Here is a 24,490-nt window from a genome sequence, read left to right on the forward strand (position 1 = left end):
TTCTGATTTAAAAAAAAAAGAAAAGAAAATGGAATCATCCAACTATCAGCTTGTGGTTAATGTCCACCTAATAAAGGAAGCAGTGATCTTGAAGAACCAAAAACAGGTTGTACCAGACTAATTAATTTTTTTCTTTTTGAAAGGGTTGCTAAACTGTTAGATCAGGGGAATATCGTAGATATAGTTTACTTAGATATTAGCAAAGGATTTGCCGAAGTATTTCACACTATTCTTGAGGGTTAGGTGGGAGAGATATAGGCTTGATGGTTTAGAACTAATTGATTGGCCAGACTGGGAGATCTAAAAGGAGCCATAGAGACAATCTAGTTCATCCCTTCAGTTGAGGAAACCGAGGCTCAGAAAGGTTAAGTGAATTGCCCCAAAATTACAAAGGTAACAAGAGGAAGTAATATTTGAACTTAGATACTTATTTGATCCTCATAAGAACCCTGGGAGATAGGTGCTATTATTATCTCCATTTTACAGATGAGGAAACTGAGGCAAATGGCAGTGAAGTGACTTGCTCAGCTACTAAGTGTCTGAGGCCAAACTTGAACTTAGGTGTTTCAGACTCTATGCCTGTTCAGCTACTGAGCCATCTGTACCTGCAACAAAACTAAACAAGGGCTTGCCAGCACCTGGTCCTTAATGCTGAACAGAGTTGGGAAAAAGATACTTAATGCCTCATGGAGGCTCAACAGGAGTTATCCTTTACCTTCTTACCATCTTAAACTATCACCCCACATCTCCTCTTTCTTTTGTTGACAAAATTTTGGAAAGGATGTTCTATACTCAGCTACTTCTTTCCCATTTTTTTTCACCTAGGGTAAAAACAGTAGAGAAAAAAGGGAAAGGAGAATATCAAGGTATAGCTGCATTGAGAGAAGGGACCCCTGTAGAGAATGGGGGTGTAGGTAGAAAAGAGATCAAAGGGACCAGTCATGGGAATTGCGCTATATTGTCATATGAACTGCTGGAGGATCATGAGGAAAGGCAAAGGGATGGTGTTAATCTCAAGGAAGAAACATGTTCTACTGGATATCAGCAATGCGGCACAAAGCTCCATTCACCCTATACTAGTTTTGGCTCTGACCTTACCTCTTCCTCACTTTGATGTGCAATTAGATGCCTATCAGTGCAGCCTCGGCAATGTTGCCCATATTTATCTCCTCTCCATTCACAGGACAATCAATCATCCTAGTTTTAATTCCCACTGTCTCTTAACTAAGACATGTAATAAATACATGGCTAATCTTCCTGCTTCTAGTCTTTCCCCTCTGCAACTCACATACCTGCCATTATAAGTTTCCTACTGTACAGATCTGAACCATGCTACTCTCCTGTTGAAAAACTTTCAATGACTCCCTTTTACTCAGAGGATGAAATTCAAACTCCTCAGCCTGGCATTTAAGACCTCTCTACAAGATGGCTCCAAACTTTGTTGACAGAGCTACTCCATTGGCAGCTGTGCCTCTGTGATGTAACAGCTGTGGTCACATAGGCAGTTTATTGCTCTGGCCATGGCCAGATGACTGGTGGTAAAATAATCTAAGAACCCACTGACCCACCATATGCCTAATGATTGCTTCCTATGCAACAGCAACCAAGACTTTCAAATAATTTAATTCAGTATTTCACTCATCTGACCAAGTTGCTTGACTGAACTGACAGGACAATTCAGTCAAGAAAATCAAACCAGAATTTGAAGAACAAGCCTACTATGATTGCACTTTAGTGCTACTAAACAGCTTGATCCTTGACCATGGGGGAAAACCAAAATAATTCAAATTCCTATCAACACGGAATTTCTGATTTGAGACTCTTATTAGAGAAACATCTGTAGGTCTGGGTATTTCTTCCTTTAAAATTTACTCAAACCATCCCAGTCTAAACAATTCAGTTTATCAGCTCAATAGATTTCTCTAGCACTTCCTGCTGTATGCTTTTAGACTTCCAATCCATACAGAAAGGAATATTTCAGTGGGCAAGGATACTCTATGAGGTCATGCTTAGAAATGTGGTAGGCTAGGTTCACTTACCAGAGCACCGCTACTTAGGAGGATCATGAAGACAATGAAGGTCTCAAACCAGTTATGTTCCACTATCTTATAACAAGTTTTTCTCAAGTTCCACCAGAGTTTTCCTCTGCCTTCTTCTATGCTGACCTGACAACACTTGAACTTCCGTACACAGCCTAGGATATGTGGTATGAAATAAAAAAGAAAGTAGAATCAAAACAGAAAATAATTCTGAAGTTGTAAACCTTATTCAAATATTTTATACAGGGAAAATTAGGATAAGTTAGGCCTTTGCTGTAGCATTTAATTGAAATGAGTGCTGCAGCCATATGAAAAGTTCACAAAGGACTTAATGTTTTTCATTCATAAAATTTCATTCATTTCATTCATTCGTAAAATATGACTAAATATCTCCAAAACCCTTTCTTTTCCAATTTTCTTTTATCACATACCTCATACCTAGTATCTCTTAATTTTTACCTACAGGTTCTCTACCTCCCACCACAATTAACTGAACCCCTGCCCTCATTCTTCCCCTTCAGAAAATCCTTTTTACTCCATTACATCTTGATCCCATTACTTCCTAAACTGCGCAGATATTCCAAGTTTCATCCCTTCATTCCTGGTGGAACCTGAAAACCATGTAAGAAGAATATCAACTACTGAACTTGAATAAACACTCATATTTTGATATCATTTTTTAGCTGCAGTCTTGAAAATAGCTGAATGCATATGCAACTCCAACTAGAATTATGCAAGCTACATCCTATGCCAGAAGAAAAATGTAATGAAATTATTTCATTCAATTTTACAAATGTTTCTTTTAAAAAATTTCTGTTCAAATAATATTTACAATTGCTTAGGTTTTAACAAGTGAACTGAAAGGTTAACAGTGGCTCACAGGTTCATAGGCTTTAGAATCAAAAATAAAAATGTCTGAAAGTTTCCATGAACCATCCTTAAAAAAGTGAATTGGTACCTACTGCTTATATTTATTTCTCTACAGCTGATAGGCTATACTTGAAAGCATTTTAATATGACAACACTTTTCAGCATATAGAAGTCAGGTTACAATGTTCATGAGGATTAGGGTAGTAAGTGATGTATGTTGATCAGGTAAGATCTCAACTATGTCTTGGTATACTATTGCTAATTTTACATAGTAAGAATGATTTCCATTTGTTGAAATGTCTATGGATTTTTTGAGGTCAAATGTAGAAATAACTTACATTTGTATAATGTTTTATGGCTTATAAAATACTCTCACATACTTAAATACTACTGTTATATTGTCATTTTACTCAGTTGTAAGAGACAAATTAAATATGTGAAAGCACTTTGAAAAATTAGAGGCTATGCATAATGAGATATTATCATTAATTTTCAATGCATTGATGTATTGAATTTTTTATATCCAAGGATTTATTATGTTTTAAGGAAAAAGTCTTGATGACATAAAAATAATATTTTCCATATAAAACTATTGCATCTCATGATGTTTCCATTAGCAAGTATAGTATTGGTCCAAATATAGAAAACAATTATATCCCCCCCCAAATCTATTTTTTTATAATACCCAAAAATTGTTTTCAGTGTAAGCTTGTATTTTTTTTCTCTTCTAAGAGATCTCATTTTAGGGTTATGGTCAATATTCTTGGGAAATGAATATTTAGACCAATATAAAAATTAAGTTTTATAAGATAATATTTATTTATAAGATAATTTATAAGATACTTGTAAGATAATAAAATTTATAAGATAATAGAGTCCTAGATTTAAAGGTGGAAGGGACTTTAGAGGTAATCTAGTTCAACCATCTTCATTCCCCATTTTACAGATGAGTATTGGTGCAAGCCATTAAAGGAGAAAGTAAAGAATTAGATTACATATTTGCATATATACATATGCACATATATTCTTTATATACCTATACATATTCTGAAGATGAGTGCATCTTTTCATGAATTAACCAGTATTCCCTGCTTTTTTATTTTAATTTTTTTTACAAAAATATCTTAAGCGATATTATTATTGTCTACTAGAGTACTGGAGTACATCTTCTATTGACTATGGGGTAGAGTTGACCTATAACATTAGGTTTTATTAAAATAATTTTTTACTAAAATTTTTTAAGAATAAAGTAATTCCTAGAATTACAAAGAGACATTGGTATCCAGAGGATATATTTCCATAACTGAGAAGATACTTATGTGCCTGTTGAAATATCTTGTGACCCAATAATATAGTTTTGGTTTTCCATAGATAGTCCTTCGAGATTCCTGTAGTAAATGTCATAGATCTTATTTCATTTCAGGAGATCATTATTTAGTGCATCTAATAATTATTCGATTCTTTCTGACCAAAAGTCCCCATAAAAGCTTTTAGTGTTAGGGGTTAATTCAGACATATTCAAATTAACTAGCATGTTTTGAGTGATGATAAAACATTAAACCACAACAAGGAAACACCATCTCTCATTAAATCACTTTTAACATGTTTCTTATTAAGGGCTGCTAAAGAAGAATAGGCATCTTTATTAGTTTTTTTTTTCCCCCCTTGCTAAAAGCTCCACAAACAAGATGTCTTTGAACACCTAATGATACTCAGAGTTGTTGGATTAGAAATGACTACAGAAATCAGCGAATTCCACATGTTACCTTGTCTGTTTGAAATCACAATCTCTCAAAATAGCAGGAAAAAAGGCAAAGTAAAAGACCTATGCAGGTTTATTTTTCTTTCCCTACCTTCTGTAAAACAGGCTTCTGGCTCCAGGGCTTCTTCAGGCTCTACTTCTGGCTGTTCCCCTTCTGCAGGGGCTCCCACATCCACTGTACTCCCTTCAGATGAACTAGATGCATTTAACTTCTGCAAATCAAACCCCACAGAAAACCTTTTTAAAAAAAATATCATTTGCAATACAGATAAAGCATACCCCAAGTCTTCTGTATGCATTTCCGAGCTCTGAAATGTAAGGTTCACTTAAATATTCATACGTAATGCCAATCTGCTTTAGTAGAGGTGGGGTCACAAGATTAGACACAATACAGACTATGTCTATATGTACATTGTTTCCTGCACAAATATGTTAGATAATTTGTCTTCAGCCAATATGGGAACTATGCAATGGAATCCTCAAGCAAGACTGCAAAATGGGTATCTTGGTAACTGTGAGTTTCTCTGAAGGCTTGTCCATTATGAATCAGTCTGTGAATGACTTGCTATATTCTAACATTGTGACCCAACCAATGAAAGCTGCACAGGAGTATTTTCATGTCAAATGCAGAAAATATTATATTGGATGCACATAAACAGCAGAATCTAAATTTACCCATTTCTCATTGACATGAAAACACATTGTTACCAGTTGTTCTTAAATATCTTCTATGTCTCTGTAATTTCATAAAGAGCAGCAGATTATTAGCTTTATAGCATTAGCCAGTATATTGCATTCTCTTTAGCCAATGCACCTGTATGTTTCATTGTGCATTGGGGAAACTACTTGTTACTCTGGCACACATACATGTCCTATGAACACAGGAAGAAACAAGAGGATTTTCTTTCTTTTTTTTCTTTTTGTTTTAAATTAAATTAAACATTGCCAGAAGAAAATAGAATAAGATAAACTTGCTTTACATCTTTTATATCTTTGGCCAGATCAAGTGGTTCTTGAGCCAAAATAAATGAAGAAGTCCAAATCTTCAACCTGTTTCCTTGAAAACCCAAACTGAGGCACAATCAAAGTTACCCAGGGACAGGTATGAGTGCCACACTAAATCAGAGTAGTTTTGATCACAGCATTCTCTGACCTGTTACAATGTTATTACCATAAAGTGTATAACATCAAGAGATGGCCGCACTGATAAGTAGCTAATTTATAAAGGGAATGATGTAAGCACATGAGTAAAATGCACTGTTCACCATGTTGCACTAATATTGACAAAATGGATATTGTCCTGTAACACTAGAAAAGTTTTGATAATACTTGTACAGGTATTACTCCTGAGAAGATGGATAGGATTAGATTGGTGGCATCTCAGCACAGAGTCATCTATCATATGACGTTTATGCAGAATATTTTCTCCTCTCAAGGCCTACTCCAATACCTCATCCCAGCATGGAGTTTATCCTGTTTTGTTTTTTTTTCCCTAGAAGTTTATGCCAGGAAAATGTAAGGTCTGGAAGACCCCATGGAAAATGAAAAGATTTCTAATACAAGCTGTTGACAGATATTGTCTGTCATTTGGGAAACTGCTAAAACAAGTCCAGAGAAGTTCATCACCAGAGAGCTGATAATCAAATATGATTATTTTCCAACCACAGTAATTCATAATGACTGTTTCCCAAAGTACCACGCACTAACTGAAGAAGTGCCCAAACTGGTTGACATATACCAAATATCTACTTAGCTACTTGATGTGATAAGAGGGATCCTGTGATCCTAAGTAAAATTACGCAATCACATAAAAAGTTTTCCTTCTTTCACCATAAAAACACAAATCTAAGAATAAAGTTTAGATCTCTGACTTTCAGAATTTCAAGTTCATGATTGTAGTTTTTTAATCTTTCCCAGGTAAGTAAATAAAAGACTATGCATACATTTTGACACAGAAGTTGAAATATTTTTATCTTGGTCAAATATTTCATATTATCAAACATATAGAGTTCTAACTATACCGTGTTTGTCACCATATTCCAATATATTAGTTAGGTTAACCTGTATTGTTATTCTAAACATAAAACAAATAAAGATTCTTCATTGCAAGCACTTAAAATATTATATTTTAAAATTTTCTTGAAAATATATCCTTTTTTAGGAAAAGGAGTGTTACATTTCTGAGTAGCCAATGCTAAATGAAGGAGTTTGTGGTAGATTCACGGGGAAGAATGAAATATCACACATTTGTATGGTACCTTTCTTGCAAAGCATGCAACAGGTTGTATGACTTGTCCAAATCACACATGTTGACTCTGAGATACCGGTAGGACTTCTGGGTGAAGCTACCTTATAGACAGTTAGACATGTTAGACTGCAGATCAGAAGGGAGGTTAGGTTTAGGGCTATATATTTCAGAGATATCTAAATAAATCAAAAATGGTGGTATTCAAGGTCATGAGCCTACTTAGGTACCTCTACAGCAGAACTGCCAACTATGCAGGTCCTGTGGTTAAACTGCAGTTTCAGGAAGTGAAAATTCTGGTTTTGTGATTTAATGATAAGCCCATTATTATAATGATATCCTCCATCCCGACTTACCAGAAGATGTCCCATAATGCTGTATAAAATTGCCTTCCTTAAGGAGAGTCATTCTCTCTCTGTTCTTGATGCAGAAAACCACATCCTTTCCCCTTAAAGGGGAAAGAATAGGTTTAACATAGCATTTTGCATGTAGTTACTGCCCTCAAAAGAATGCATGTGCACATTAATCCTCATATATAAACTAGGCTATCATGGTTTAACTATATAGATGGGAAAATCAGAGCAAACTAAACAAAGCATTCTGCTTAAAGTCACAGTGAATCACTGACTAGGTTTCAGGCTTTAAGTTATCCGGTTTCACGTTTATTCACTATAAGTTTGTGTAGATTGAACACAACCTAATCCTTTAGAAAACTTTCAAACCTGGAGCAATTTCTAAAAGGTAGAGAATCAGCTGTATCTACTTGTATGTGATAATTAAATGTCACAACTTAATCATCTGTGTAGACTTGCTCATTTTTATAGAGGACTGTCATGAATCTCACCATTATTTCACCATTTGTAGTTCTTGCACCTATTTATGTCATGTAGTATAGTGTCAAATATGGCACTGAGCATTTCTGAGAACATGCATTTTACTTAAGAGAAACATGAAACATAGAGGTAAATTCTCATACCCAAAGCCTTTGCTGACGGAGGGCATGGAATAAGCATTTATATAGTGCCTACCATGTGCCAGGCCCTGTGCTAAGCTATTTTTACAATTATTATCTCATTTGATACTCAAAACAACTCTGCAATGTAGGTGTTATTATTGTTCCCATTTTATAATTGAGGAAACTAAGGCAAACAAAGGTTAAGTGACACAGAAGGTCACACACAGTCTGAGGTCAGATTTGAACTCAGGTGTTCCTGACTCTAGGCCCAGTTCTCTATTCACTGAGCTACCAGTTGCCTATGATAGTAAAAGCTGTCATAGTCATCATTATTTTAAAATGTGAAAAGTCATTTTCTCAAAATGTGAGAAAGAAGGTAAACATTTTGTATTGGATTAGATTAAATGTTTGTCTGCATTACTTAAGTCTGGATAGCACTCACAGGAAAATGCAGAGAACAAGAAAATGAGAAGGAATTATATTCAAACTAATGTTCAACAAAATATAAAGGATCTCCAGACAGTATAAAATGATCACACAACCAATCGTGTCTGTGCATGAATACCAAGAATCATCTTGCATTCATATAACTCCTAAAATAAAATTTTAAGATAGTAAAGTCACAGAGCAAATTTATTCGCACTGAAAACCTACTGTACTTCTTATAATCACGATCAGACAAATTGAACTAAATGGAGACTCATTCTTCTAAATGAACTACTCAATGAATCTTAAAGGAGTTCAACATGTTATTTGAAAACATATAAATACTATTTCCCCACACTATTGGTGATTTATCCTTAAAAAAATCAACATGACAATAATCATGCTCAAAATCTTTAAAGTAAAAGTATAAATAGCACAGTATCATGTGACTCAGAAAAAAATAGATGCCACTTCCTCATAAGTTGTTTCTGTACTTTTTAAAGTCTACCCTGTCAATAATCAAGTTAAGATTAATGAGAAAGAAATTACAATTTACAATTCTATTCAATTTGAAAAGGAAGGAAGAATTCTAATTCTTTTTTATAAAAAGTGGGGAGGAGGAGTTCAAAGGGAACTGTATAGGTGAGTGGGAGATTATATATGAGTTATTTTAGTCCTCCAGGATTCTAATGCTTTGTTCCACATGGATTCTATTGTTAATCTGTATTTTACAAATCCCAAGTTATTCTGCATTAAGAATCTCAGTAGCCTGGTCAACAGGAGTTATACTCTTGCTCTAAAGTAGTTTCAGGATCAGGATGCTAGATCCATAAGAGGAAGGATTTCTTCATTGTCCTTTCTTCATAAGAAAGATGTCAAATCAAAGGCATCTTTTTGTATTACGGCATACCAACCAGACAATCTTGGTAGGCTTTATGATTATAAAATGTGATTAGTTGTAACCTTTAAAATAGGAATATACAAAGTATAAATGAAAAGGATATTTTTGGCAATTAGGGTTTGTAGTGAAGCTACCGTGCTTTATGAAACATCCAAACAAATTCAATTTAATTCAAGAAAATTACTTACAAAGGAAATTGTTTCAATGAAAATTTTTTTTGTCAATTTTAAATGATGTAACAGAAATGGGTGATATGTGTAGTTGTGAATATGGCAGCATGGCGGACAGAGAATCAGTCTTAGAATAAGGAAAACCTGGGTTCAAGTCCCTGTTCTAAACATACTATTTGTGTTACCCTGAGCAAGTCGCTTAACTTCTTAGTGCTCCAGGCAGCTCCCTAAGATTATAAATTGTAGAACATTTGCTGATAATAATCTCTTATCATTCCATCTCTCCTTTTGCTCCATTTGTCTTACAACTCTTTCACCTTCGCCCAGACTTCCATTCCCTCCATCTTTTTTTAATATTTTCTCAGGCTCTGATTTCATTTTTCCCCCTCTCCAAACTCAAGTCAATAGTTAATCATTTCACTTCTACATTGCCTTCTGCTCTTGAATTACTTGCCTCCTTGGTTTTTAACTTCTTTTCTCATGTTGAAGCTCAGCCCTATGTTATTTTCATTATCTGCTTCTATTCCTTTTACAAGCTACTGAATGAAGCTAGAGGAAGTCTCCCATTCATGCTGACTGGCCACATTACAAATTCATGATATCCAGTCTCAGTTGGGCTCTTATTGTAGCAGAATAGTCTCTTTTTTCATTTCCGATTGATTTCCCCATGGGAAAAAAATGCAAATCTTCTTTCTCTAATGAACTCCAATCCCATACCCCTTTCTCCTCTCTCTCTGCTAAGGAATTTGTTTCCATCTGTTCTTATGGGTTCTTAGCTCTATACCAATGACTCCCAGATCTACATATAGCTCCATACCATCGATTGCTATTGGACATTTCAAACCTGTATGTCATTTAGGCATCTTAAACTCAACATGATCAAAACAGGGCTCATTACTTTTCCACCCAAACCCATCCCTCTTCCAAATTTTTCTATTTCTACTGGAGGCATCACCATCTTTCCATTCTTCCAGGTTTGTAACTTCAGTATTATCTTCAATTTCTCACTCTCCCTCATACCACATCTCCAATCAAGTCATCAAATCTTAACTTTTCTACCTCCACAATATCTCTCACATCTGACCCCTTATCTCTACTGACACAATTACCACCTCTCACCTTGATTATTGCAACAGCCTCCTAATTGGTCTTTCTATCTCAAGTCTATATACATACCCCTCCCATGCCTGCAAACCAGTTAAATTGGCTTCTTCTCTTTGTTTCTTACTTTGCACAGCCCTCCTTCACTTCAGTCCAATTCACTTGCAAGTCATAGCATCACCTTCCTGATGCCATGGTCCTCTTCAAGAATCGAACAACAGCAATAACATGTGACACTACACCTCCCATTTCTGTGCCTTTACACTGGTCATCCCCCACGCCTTTTATGCCCTTATTCCTTATCTCTGCCTCATAGTAACCCTCTTTGCCTATAAGATACAGTTCAGGCACCATCTTCTGCAAGAAACCTTTCCTACTTTTCACAACTACTAGTGCCCTCTCACCCAAACTACCTTGTACTTAGAGACTTTGCATATATTTGTATTTATTGACTTTCTATTAATACTACTTATTTTTTACATGTACTTGTTGTCTCCCCCCATTATAATGAAAGCTCTTTGCAAGAAGGAATGGTTTCATTTTTTATATGTGTACTCCTAGAACCTAGCATGGTGCCTGGCACATAGTAGAGCTTAACAAATACTTGATTGATTGATTGATTGATCTTCATGGGTAGGGGGCACTCCTCTACACTGATGAAATCACAGGTCTAACAGGTATAAACAAACCTGCGTGGACAAGTCATAAATAAATACATTTTTACTTGATGTGTACTTTTATTAATGTAGAGAGCTCATGGAGAGGAACTTCTATCAGTGCAAATGGCCCCCTCCTCTGCAATTTATAGTCTTAAAGAGTTGCCCGAGGCACTAAAAGGGTAAGCAATTAGCCTTGGGTCGTTGTGTCTATACACATACAAACAAAAAGATACCCAGTCCCTCTACCTGGTGGTACTTTTATAGGCTGCCAATCCCAGTTTGATATTTTTTCATACCACATAACAGCCCCAAACTTTCCATCTCTCTTTCTCTGTCTCTTTGTCTCGGTTTCTCTCTCAATAAATAGATATAGATAGATAGAGATCTATCTTCTTGCCATAAAGATGGTAGAGGTCTCCTACTCATTTAGGAGTAACATTTCCTTTAAGTATTCATTTATCTGGGAAATTGTTTCCTCCAGGAATTACAGGATTAGAGATGCAACAAAGTTGTCAAGGGGTACCAGATTTAGTATCCAAATGGTAATCTGCAGTAGAAACCCTGAGGAGTCCCTAGCTAATACAATCTCTCTATAGTTCTCCCCAAACTTCCTTTAATGTACTTGTTAAAGAATCATTGTATTATAAATTTAGAGATGGAAGAAACCCCAGAAATCATTCAGTCCAACCCCCCTCCTTTGAAAGGTGAAGAAACTGAGACCCAGAGTTGAGTGACTTGCCCAGTGTCACACAGCTAATAAATAAGTAGCAGTACTTTCTCCCAGGTCTCTGATTCCAGAGCCATTGATATTCCTCTGGAGGGTTTGGGGCCATGGTGGACAATGTTCTATAGGAACATTCTTCCATAAAAGGAAAGACTAGGCAAAAAAATGTGCTTGAAAAATTTGAGAGACAATAATCTTTGGAAGTTGACTGAAAATGAGCAGCGCCTTCTCTCCTATAATCACCTTCCTTGGGTTCAGGAACCACCTCCATACACAGAATACTCCCAAATTTATATATGTAGCCCTCATTTCTCTCCAGAGCTCCAGTCCCATATCTCCACATGTTTGTTTGAATTATCTGGGTGCTCTGTAGTCATTTCAAACTCAGAATTTCCAAAAGTGAACTCATTGTCCTTCCCTTTGAGTTCACAACTCCTTCTAACTTCCCAAATTTCATAGTAGGCTTCACCACCTTTCTAGATACCCAGTTAACTACTCCAGAGTTATCCTCAACTTTTCACTCTCACAACCTCCATCCAATCATTGCCAAATCTTGTCCATTTTACCTCTATGACACTGCTTACATTCATCTCCTTTTCTCCACTCATATCATAACCAACCTATTTCAGATTCTCATCATGTCTTTTCTGGCCTATAGCTTTCTAATTAGTCTCTCTGAACCCAGTCCTTCTCCTCTTCAATTCATCCTCCACATAGCTGTCAAATTGATATTCCTAAAGCACAGGTTCTATGTCACTCACCTGCTCAAGAAGCTTCAGGGAAGTGGCTCCCTATTACCTTTATGTTGAAATACAAACTGTTCTCTTTGACTTTAAAAGTATTTCACAATCTCATGCCAGCCCATCTTTACATGCTCATAACACATCACTCTTTTCATGTGCTCTTTGTTCCAGTCAAATGGACTAATACTTTATTCCCTATGCACAAGATTCAACCTTCCATGCCTTGGCACAGGTTGTCTGCTGTGTTTGGAATTTATTCTGTCTTTACCTCTGCCTCTTGTAATACATAGCCCTCTTCAAGATTCAGCTCAAATTTTACCATCTACATGAGGCCTTTCCTAATTCTCTCTGTTTTGAGTATGAAATTGCTTCATATTTATTCTTGACACATTTTATATTTATTTGTGAATATGTTCAATAGAATGTCAACTACTTTGAAAGTAGGTATTGCCTCAGTATCCCTTCATAGTCTGATTCCAGCCCATCTTTCCATGGTGATTACATATTATTTCTCCTCAAGTAATCTATATTCTGCCAAACCCACTTCCTTACTGTTTCCTGTACACAACACTCAATCTCTTGACTCTCTGCCTTTACATAGGCTGTTTCTATGCCTAGAATTCACTTACTCCTGATTCTAGGCTTTTGAAGATTCCTGCTTTTCTTCAAAACGGCTCCACCATTTATATGAAGCTTTTCCTGTTCTTCCAGTTGCTAGCGTCTTCTTCCCCAAATCATCTTCTATCTATTTTGTATCTTGGGCAGCTAGGTGGCACAGTGGATAGACTGTTGTACCTGGAGTCAGAAAGACTCCTCTTCCTGAGTTCAAATCTGGCCTCAAACACTTACTAGCTGTGTGACCCTGGGCAAGTCACTTTACCCTGTTTACCTCAGTTTCCTCATCTGTAAAATGGGCTGGAAAAGGAAGTGACAAACCACTCTATTATCTCTGCCAAGAAAACCCCAATGGGGTCATGAAGAGTCAGACATGACTAAATAACAACATTATTTTTGTATCTATTTTAAAATATCTTTATGTTAGGGGTTCTTAACTTTTTTCGAGCATGTCCTCCTCTGCCCCTCCTCCTTGGCAGTCTGGTAAGGAATAATGTTTTTAAATACATCAAATAAAATACAAAAAATTACAAAGGGGACCAAATGTCTTGAATAATTATCAAAATATTTTAAAAATAAATTCATGAAACCAAGGTTAATAACTCTTGCACTCCTGCAAGTCTCCTTGGCTAGACTTTAAGCTTCTCATGGACAAGGACTGTTTCACTTTTGTCTTTCTATCCCCAATGCTGAGTATACTCTCTGGCATATAATAGGTGCTAACACTAACACTAATTTGTTTGTTAGTTGATTAAATTGTGTAATGCACAAAATGACACATTCATGCCCAGCCAATATAATGCATTTTGCTAACCCATGGTCTCGGTGAAAGGGGGAGAGGAAAGAGTGCCTAAATGATGGAAAGTTAATTAACATGTCTTGACCCTTTCAAATATAAATAATTTGGAGATTTGGAGATAGGGACTGGAGCTTAAGAGAGAAATAAGGGCTTATATGTGTAAATTTGAGAGTAAGCACTTGAGAGTATTTTCATACACAAATGTTACTGAAATGGGGAAATGAATGAGAATATCAAGTGGGAGCCCAAAGAAAGTGTGGTCCTTATTTTCCCAATGATGTGGGACCCTTCATTCAAAAAGCAACATTTAAAAAATAACTAATTTATAGGTGACTATTATAATTCTTAACTGAGTACAGATAGAAATGTGGTGCTTTATTTAAACACTGAACATATAGGAGATAGTTTACTATTTTAGTCTTCAGATGACTAGCATACATACTTATTGAGGGAGTGACAGGCAGAAGGAAAAGGAGAAAAAAAAAGGGGGAAACCATATTAACTTTTAGCATGCAATTATTTTCCATAGATTTTCTGCTAATTTCTTTTTCAGATGTTGAAGGAAACATTTTTATTTTAAGAACATTTAGTGATATTTAGGTCATTGGGTGAGGAAATTAAAGGATGTTTTTAATTTTTGTCCAGACTTCTGATTTTTTTTTTTTCAGAATAGGTACTCATAGTATGGAAACTAAGTCCATTAATGCAGATCAGCAACTGACTATAACTTACAGTCTTAGAGGATTGCCTACCCAAGCTAGTATTGACTGGAAGTAAGTCTTCCTGATTCCTAGGCAGGATTCTATCTACAATATTATACTGCCTTTTAAAAGATCCTTAAGTGGATTATTTTTTGAATGTTTAAATACTTTTGTCAAATGCTAAAAAAAACTTTGGTATTATCCCTTAACTATATCAAATCAGCATATGATTAATTTACATTGAATTATTTGAATTAATTTGAATTGATTTACATTTTCAGAGAATTATAACATCCTTTGAGCAGCCTGTGTAAGTGTAAGGATTGTTTATGTTGGCAAATTAGTTTGGGAAAAAAAAAACCCTTGTCACTAAGTAGAAAATAACTAATGTTATAATAGCCTAGCTTTATTAGCAAAGTACATTTATCGAATTTTTTTTTAAGTTGGGGCAGAGTAGGGAAGGGCATCTTTTCTGTAAATGTCCAGTTTATAAGATACCTACATGTGTTCTTTAGGACCTTAAATAGCTTCAAAACTCTGTAATGTTATAATGGAAAATAGATAATTTATAAAAGGCATGCACTTTGTCATTAAGTACAACTTTCTATTAAAGTCTACACAGGAAAATCAGCCGCTAAGTCACAGAAATGTTAGGATTGTCAGACTTGCCTGACCATGCTTAAATGACAGCATAGAGAGCATCTGTGCATGTTTCTACTGTACTGCCAATGGATGGGCAAGGAACATAGCTAAGGAGCATGCAGGCCAGTCCATAGTCAGGAAGAAGTGAGTATACATTGATAATTTGCTTAGGTAACCTGGGTAAATGTGGTGGTGGCACGTGCCTCTGTCTGGTTAAAAACCACCAGAGCTGCATTCTTGACTGCTCCAGCTTGACTCTACCCCTGTGAGAAGTAAGAATGGTAAGCAGTGAAGTTCATGATAGGATATGGCTAAATTTTATACTGGAACAAAAAGGCATTCAAATATGACTTCAACACAATTTTTTTTAATATATCTCTTTTACTGAACTCCAAAAAGCAGAGCATATAGTCAATCACTAAAAGTCAAAAGACATTAAAAGGAATTATTTTAAACACAAAAGAATAGAAGTGAAGAGTTTAAATGAACAAATAAATTGCTACTATTTGAATTGTGGCTAAAATACCCTGGAGTCTTATTCTAAAGCTGTCCTTGGTAGAAGACATGAAATCATCTGATATCCAAACAGAAGATGGCTGTCCTCTAAAAAGATGCATATTGCTCTTCAATAACTCTACTCTCTTGCATAGTTTCCATGATAAACCTCCCTTATATTGAATTCCACATTGTCTCCCTTGATGTCACATTATGTACAAGGATACCTCGTTTTACTGCACTTTGCAGATATTGTGTTTTTTTACAAATTGAAGGTTTGTGGCAACCCTGCTTAAGCGTTTCCAATAGCTTGTGCTCACATCATGTCTCTGTGTCACATTTTGGTAATTCTTGCAATACTTCAAACTTTCCCAACATTATTATATCTGTTATGGTGATATGTGATCAGGGATCTTTGATGTTACTATTACAATTGTTTTGGGAGCCACAAACCATACCACTTTAATTGATAAATGTTGTGTGTTCTGACTGCTTCACCAACTGGCAACTCCCTTATCTCTCTCCCTCTCCTAGAGTCTCCCTGTTCCCTGAGGTACAGTATTGAAATTAGGCCAATTAATAACCCTACAATGGCCTCCAAGCATTCAAGTGAAGAGTCTATTGATTCAGCAAACTTCATTGTTGTCTTATTTTAAGAAAATTGCCACAGCTACCCCAACCTTTAGCAGCCTGATCAGTCATCAGCCATGAATATCCAGGCAAAACCCTCCACCAGTAAAAAGATTACCACTCACTGAAGGCTTAGGTGATGGTTAGAATTTTTTTTTTTAGCAACAAAGCATTTTTTAATTAAAGTATGCACATTGTTTCTCAGGCAGAATATTATTGCATACTTAATAGACTATAGTACAGTGTGAACAAACTTTTATATGCACTGGGAAACTAAAAAATTCGTGTGACTCACTTTATTGTGATATTCACTTTATTGTGGTGGTCTGGAACAGAACCCGCAACATCTCCAAGGTATGCCTGTAGTAAGATTCTAGTGTTGTATGTAAAAATATCACATGTGGGATTAAAATAGATCTGAAACATTCCAATTTGAATTCCAGGGTATTCCTCCAAGTATAACTTTTAGTGAAATTATCCTAAAATGTATTCTTCAATAGTTCAGACTTTAATCTAGAAAGCTGGCAGCAGGGACCATAATTTAGAAACATATCCTGGCAAAATATTAAAAAAAAAACACTATGGTAAAAAACTACTAAATATATTCTTGATCTGAACACATTAAGACATTGCTTCCATAAAAATAATCTCCCATTTTGCTTTCTCTTACTTTATTTTTAAACCTTTTTTTCTAGCTCTTTGGAAACGAATAGCAACCTATATCGCCTACCCAATACACCCCCAATAGAATGTTCATATTCTGCCAGAGTAGTGGTAGCCAGGTTCACAAAATAAATTTTCCAGACATCTATCCTAGTTTTCTGCTCTTTGCTATTGTGGGGAAGGCAGGAATAAGTGAATAGTTAAATAAATAAATAAATATATGTAAAGAATGAGTTGTTACTGCTGATCTTGTTTTTTAATCACCACCTCTAAAAGATTTAATTAAAAAAAAGCCGTAATTGGAAAGTTTCTTCACATTTGAGTTTTAGCCATATTTCCTGCACACAGCAGGTCCTTAATAAATTATACTGAACTGAATTTACAAATACAGCAACACAGTAGGAGAAGCGAAAGAGAACACTCCTTAAGTAAGGTAGCAGATATGCACACTTCTAATAGGAACCTATAGATTAGACTCCCACAGTGAATTTCAACTTAATAGTAGCTTTCAGGTCACAGAAAATGATGTTCAAACAAACATCAAACTTATAAGTAATAAGGAATCAGGAGAAACTGAGAGCTGAGTGTAGTTGTCCTTATTTTAAGCTACACCAAATTAGTGGGGCTGACTTCCATTGGATTATAAGCTACTTAAGGACAGCAACTGTCTTTCTTTTTATTGATTGCATCCCTAGCTCTTAGCACAGTGCCTGGCACGTAGTAGATGCTTAATAAATGTTTCTTGGATTGTATTGGATTGGGCTAGATGTAAAAAAAAAAAATGACATTTTGGACCAATGACATTTGGTGCATATCTGCAAACACTAGGAATGTGAATTAAAATCACTTTGTCTTTCGAAGGAACCACACCTCAATGGTTTCATTTGGTGACAGGTACTTTTTAAATGTTTAATTGGGTGAGAACATCAAGTCCAGTTTGAATAATATGTTAGTAAATGAGTATGCAAGAAACAAAAATCACCTTTACTTACTGCAAGAGTATGCTACTAAGGAGGAGCACAAATATTTCCATTCTAATGATCAAATCCTGAAGGCTAATTTTCATATAGCTAAGAATTTACTTTGGAAGACTGATTTTAGCCTCCGTAATTGGATACAAGTATTAAATGCCAGAAATTGGTCCTAATTCTTTAGCATGGTCTGTTCAACAATGACCAAATGAAAAGTCTGTTTTTCTATGTGCCATAGACCCATTTAGTAGTAGTTTACTGAAGCCCACGGACTTTGTCTCAGAGTAATGTTTTTAAATGCATAAATTATAATACAAAGGATTACAAAAGAAACAATTATAATAAAATAGTCATCAAAATATATTTTTTAAAAGTTCACAGACCCAAAGATGAGAACATTTATTTTAGATGATTAGTCCATTTAAAGATAATGTTTTTCATATCAGCAGCTATTTTTCAGGCTATAATGTATTAGTACATTTTCATAAATTATCTCAGCAATATTAGCAAAGTGGTAGCTATAACCTTTACTCTGCTGTTTGCATCTTATAGAAGCATCCTTTTTTCTTTTCCTTTTTTTCTTTTCTTTCTTTTTTTAAAATTTCACATCACATTTACTACTAGCGTTAAATGGTGATATCACAGCCCTGATTACCTCAAAAACCATAACGTTGTTATAAAAAAAAATAAAAGCTCCTATTTTAACTACCAGTTTTGTTTATAAATGAGTTGTCTGGGTTGATGCTTTAAAATATTGTCATTGCGATGTATGAAGTTGAGATTCATTTCTTGTCAGTACAGTTTTCATTTTATCATCAAGGAATGGTTAGGCTAACAGGGACAATATGCGGATTGTATGTGCACATATATGTGAGTAGGCCAGATTCCTTACACTAAAAAGAAAATCAGATTTTTTTCTCTTATTGTCTGTGTGGCTCTCAAGAGATCCTAAGAGGTTTATTTAGGTCCTACGAACTAAAAATTTATTGAAAGAAGTACAATATAACATTTCCACTTTACCTTCATTGAATAATGTGGTGATTACTCAGGGAGCATTAAAGAATGTAGCAGACCATTATTGCTAATCAAAGGTATTGCTTTTTTTCTACAGAAAAACAAAAAAGGAAATGAAAAATCAAAAGTAAACTTGAACCACCCAGGTTTGTTAGTTGTGTTTTTGTGTATCTTCCTGTGCTTTTGAATTTGACAATGAAGTGATTCTTAATATTTTATCTTTAAATTTCAAGTTATCTTTAAGGTGTCCTGCTCTTCCTCCCCATCTTCTCCCTTCCCCAATAAGAACTGGCTTGATCTATAAATTAACACTTATGTGCCCTAAGAAACCTTTGACTTAAAAGAATCCTTTTGTGAAGCAGACTTTTATAATGCAAAGAATCAAACTCCTCGTTTTTATGTTTTTGCAAAGCTGAATTGTCACTTACTTGGTCAGACTTCCTTAAAACAGGAAATTCACAGTTAGGACTATAAGTTTTTTGGAGAAAAAACTTCCCCTTTCCCCAAATACCCTTGTTGATAAGATATAAAACAAAATTTAAGAATCAAAGTCAAGATCCAAATCTGACTTTAGCCAAGACTGACATTTTTAAGTCATAAGACTGGCCATCTCAGTGGGATGTTCAGTGAATCCCCATTGAAACCAAGTGCAATCACATTTTATCAGTGATTTCTGAAGAGTCAAGGATGTAACTTCCCTAGAGAGCCAACCAATTTTCCACCAAAGGTTTCTCCACTATATCTAAAGACACTTAAGACACGTAGACTAATGGTACTCTTATGGGGAAGATTCCTATTTTAGTACTAGTCCAACCGAAGGTACTTAGTTCATCAATTGAAACTTTTCAAGAGCACTATGTTAACCACAAGACAGAACACACAAGAAGAAAACCTAACATTATTGTCTTAAGTATCATAAAACATCCAAAATCATGATTGCTTGAAAGAAATAACAAATTACCAGGATTTTTGGTACTGAAGTGAAACTTACATATCAATCATTAGTCTTGCGATAGTTGATAGAGATTACTTCTTTTTTCAGTAAAAAAAAAACAAACAAACAAAAAAAACAAACAGATTTAGCATTGTCCAACAACATAAAAAAGTAAAAAATAAATACTAAAGCATTTTTCCTATTTCAAAAAGGCCTACCTCTTTGCTTTCCTCTAGATCTGATTCACTGCTGAACTCTTCTGTATTCAAATTCTCAAAGTCAGATTCTCCAACAGCAATTGGTACTGTTACAGTGAGGCTGGGGTTATTTATGAATGACATGTAGTCACTTTCATCAATAACATATTTTTCAACACTGCTGCCTATTCCACTGGTTGTTCCATTCCCATCTTTAAGATAATTCAGATCTTTGCCTATTTCTACTGTGGTATGGTTAGAAATACAGCTGTCTTTCTTATTGTTTAGATCCTCAAGTGGTTTGATTTCATCCAAAGCTTTCTGTTTTCTAACAAAGGCTTTCTGGATAAATTCACGTAATTTTCTTTTCACATAATCTATCCCCTTCTGCATCCTTCCCACAGCAATCTGGAGATTATTCATTTCATTATCATCATCTGTAGCAGCAAGGTTGTCTGAACTAAAAGAGCTCAGCAGCAGGGCCAGAAACAGGTTCAGTACCTGAAATAAGAAAACAGGTATCAGAAAGTCCAGTTGTTTCCAATATAATTAAATCTAATACTATTAACACAATGATTGTGTTAACAGCTATTTCCTATAACCCATGTTAGACTATCTTGCTAAAATGAATGCAAATACTTCACTTACATGAAATCATAGAACTTTGGCAAAATATAAAACAAAATTTAAGTACCAAAGTCAAGATCCATACTTGCCTTCAGTCAAGACTGACAATTTTAAGTCATGACATTGACCTTCTCAGTTTGATTTTCAGTGAATCCATATTGAAACCATATGCAATCACATTTTATCACTGATTTCTGAGGAGTCAAGAATGTCAAGTAATATTCCTAGAGATATTACCTGAGAAGTTTTTTTAGTCAGTATTAATTTCTAAAGGCCATTATTGTATGCAATTTCTATGTAAGGGAAAAATAAAATATATTTTGAGTGTATAGTTTTTACTATTATCAAAATTGGACTTTTCTATATTTTATATAAAACAGATAAAAGTATGAAAAGAGGAAGAAAACTAAAATGATTCAGTTAATATTGTCCTTAGTGTATAATTTAAATTTTATACATTTATCAAGATAATGAATCCATAGGCTAACTGCCCCAGGAAACTGAATTTCTTTTACTAATTTGACATGTAAACATAAGAATGTATTAATTGGAGAGGTAGGTTTGATTTTTAGTGAACTTACAGATTCTATATCATGTGATCAGTATCTGCCCCTTCTAATTCATCCCACATTATCATCGCCAGTCAGCTCCCTAAAGTACTGTCCTTATAAAGTATTTCACTGATCAAAAAGTTTCAGTAGCTTCCCATTTCTCAAATGGGAATTACTCATCAGTTTCAGGTTCCCTCCAATTCATCCACATTTTCCCATCCTAAATGACTCTTAACCACATTCTCCTTTAAGTTTTACATAAAGGTTCCAGCCAATGTACTGGAGGCTTTCCTTTGCCTTCTCCTGACATCCCAAGAATAACTGAAACATATGTGCTCTGACCACATTACTAGCTCATCTGTTTTGACAATATATTTTCCTAAAGACATCATCTTTTTGAAATTCTTTTTTTTGTTATATATTGTAGCCTGCTTAAAAAGAGATTGGACCTAAGGAATCTCTTGTTCAAGCCTGTTACAATCTAGCTCTTCAAAAATCTCACCCAATCTTCAATATACCTTTCCTGACTTATCTACTACTACTTTCCAAACAATTTTATTGCGTATTTTAAATATACATAAAAATGATTTGTCAAATTAATAATAGCTATAATCCACAGTTATGGATAACCTAAATTTTTCTTCTGAATTTAAGATATATTTCACTGCAGGGAAAATATTTTGTTTTTTTAAATTATTTCTTTTCACTTAAAAGCCAATTTTTCCCTGCTTCCCACACCTCCCCTCACTATTGAAAAAATAAAAAAAAAAACATTGTAACAAATATGCATAGTTTAAAAAAGTTTTTAAAAATTCCTGTATTGGCCATGTCCAAAAAATATATGTATCTTTCCGCACCCTGAGTCAATCCCTTCTCTGTTAGAAGGTGGGTAACATGCTTCATTATCGTTGACCTCTGGAACCATGGTTGATCATTGTGTTGGTCAGATTTCTTAAGCTTTTCAAATTTTGTTTTTAGTGTTATTGCTGTCTAAATTGTTCTCATTCTGTTCACTTTACTCTGAATTAGTTCATACAAGTTTTTCCAGGTTTCAAAGAAACTGAGGGGCTATATCTTGTTCATATTTGTATTTCTCTGCCCCCTCCAATTGAGCACAAATTTTAGTAAATATTTATTGAATGAATGAATTTCTCAATTGACAAAAGACCTTTGCTCAAAAACAAGTTTCCAAGAACCAAATGCCTTGCATGCTTTAAAAGAAGGGGGAGAGGAAAGAGTGAGGGAGATGGAGCTCAAAATTTTTAAAAATGTCAAAAATTGTTTTTACATGCAATTTGGAAAAAAATATTTAATAAAAAAGTGTGAAGACTAATTTTTTTTACCCTACATTATAGCTTTTAAACTCTGAGACAGCAGGAAACCTAGATTTGAAACATTTTTAACTCATACTTGTGACTACTTAACAGCACATAATCTACAAGAGAAAACTAAAAATGATATTTCCTAATTTCAAAGGGAGGAAGGAACTCAGGAACTATTGGCTCAAATGATATTTCTGGGTTTTCTGTGGATTTCAATTATCCAGGCTATTCTTGTCCTCTTATCATGAATAATTTAGCACCGGCTATGGTATTTTCCACTGTAAAGTAAAACCAACCATATGAAATATTCATTTCCCTTCCTAAAAGGGTAGTTGAGTCATGCATCTTTCTTAATAGGGTACATCATTTGAGGTTTTAAAACAATGAAGAAAATACATTTACTACATACCACTAGGTTTCCAATCACCATGACCATCATGAAGACAGTAAGGCACATGGTTTGGCCTGCCACCTCCATGCAGTCCCACATGGTCTCTATCCATTCTCCACACAGTACTCGAAACACAATCAGGAAGGAATGGAAGAAGTCATGCATGTGCCAGCGAGGAAGTTCACAATCATTGGAGATCTTGCAGACACATTCTTTGTAGCTCTTGCCAAAGAGCTGCATGCCGACCACAGCAAAGATGAAGACAATGATGGCCAACACCAAGGTCAGGTTTCCCAGAGCCCCTACTGAGTTGCCAATGATCTTTATCAGCATGTTCAACGTGGGCCAAGATTTTGCCAACTTGAAAACTCGAAGCTAAAAACAAGCAGAGAAAAAGCTGTTACTGTGACTATCTAATGAAGTTCTGTTTCTCACGTCTATCTACATCTATTGGGGAATGAATTATTGACATGCTTTCCCAACAGTGGCTACTGAACATATTGCCTCTGTTCCTTGCCTGTCTCCTGCAATTTTGGCCCTGAAAGTACTGAAAGTACTGAAAAGGAACAAGGTACTGTAGAAAACTTGCTAGATCTACAGTCAGGAATTCTGCCTCTCACACTTACTGGTTTTGAGACCAAAAGAAAGTTATTTAATCTTTCTCAGCCTCAATTTCCTCTTCTGTAAAATGGGGATAGTAGCACTTACCTCACAGCCTTGTTGTAAGGATCAATTGAGGCAATGTACATGAAACACTTCACAAATCTTAAGGTGATATACATATACATATGTGTATATATATATATATATCTGTATATAAATGCATATATGTATATGACAGCTTATTTCTGCAGCAATTATGTTCTATATTACTACATCTGGTATACCAATAATGAAATGCCCCTCAATTTCAGCAACACTCTACAATGAGCATATTTCTTTGGGGAAAGAACAGTGTCCCTGTGTATTAAGGTGAGAACCCTGGTAGCTTGCTGCTCCTCCTTGATCTTTTATCTCCATTCAGCTATGTACTCTTCCTCCCAAATCCCTCTCTTCTTCTTCCTTCCTATCGCAACAGGCCATGTGCCCTCTACCATTTGGAATCTCTGCTATAAATCTAGGAATATCCTTTTCACACTCAACCTTTTCCCCTTACACCTTTTCCATTGCCTTGAACTCCCATAAACTTTGCACTTTCAGGAGACATTGCCTCTCGTAATTACCACCATCTCAAACGTAGGTTGATCCTCTAATGCCCCCTGACATGTGGACCTGGAGGAAGAGTAGGAGGAATCATACTACTTGCTCCTCATTGACATTTTCAGACCCCAATTCTACCAATA

At 35.2% G+C, this 24,490-nt stretch overlaps 1 protein-coding gene across 1 annotated transcript in view; it reads right to left on the reverse strand.

The window, feature by feature from the left end:
- SCN2A (sodium voltage-gated channel alpha subunit 2) overlaps positions 1-24,490 on the reverse strand; it is a 118,172-nt gene that overhangs the window by 31,648 nt on the left and 62,034 nt on the right. The window contains exons 16-19 of the mRNA XM_027865947.1: positions 23,166-23,522; positions 20,278-20,757; positions 4,763-4,883; positions 2,040-2,194 (exon numbers count right to left, since the gene is read on the reverse strand). Of these exons, the coding sequence (XP_027721748.1) occupies positions 2,040-2,194; positions 4,763-4,883; positions 20,278-20,757; positions 23,166-23,522 (1,113 nt within the window). The remainder of the gene's footprint in view (positions 1-2,039; positions 2,195-4,762; positions 4,884-20,277; positions 20,758-23,165; positions 23,523-24,490) is intronic.

Source organism: Vombatus ursinus, unplaced genomic scaffold, assembly GCF_900497805.2.
Source record: "Vombatus ursinus unplaced genomic scaffold, bare-nosed wombat genome assembly UNPS02014779.1, whole genome shotgun sequence".
In the NCBI taxonomy this organism is placed as follows: domain Eukaryota; kingdom Metazoa; phylum Chordata; class Mammalia; order Diprotodontia; family Vombatidae; genus Vombatus; species Vombatus ursinus.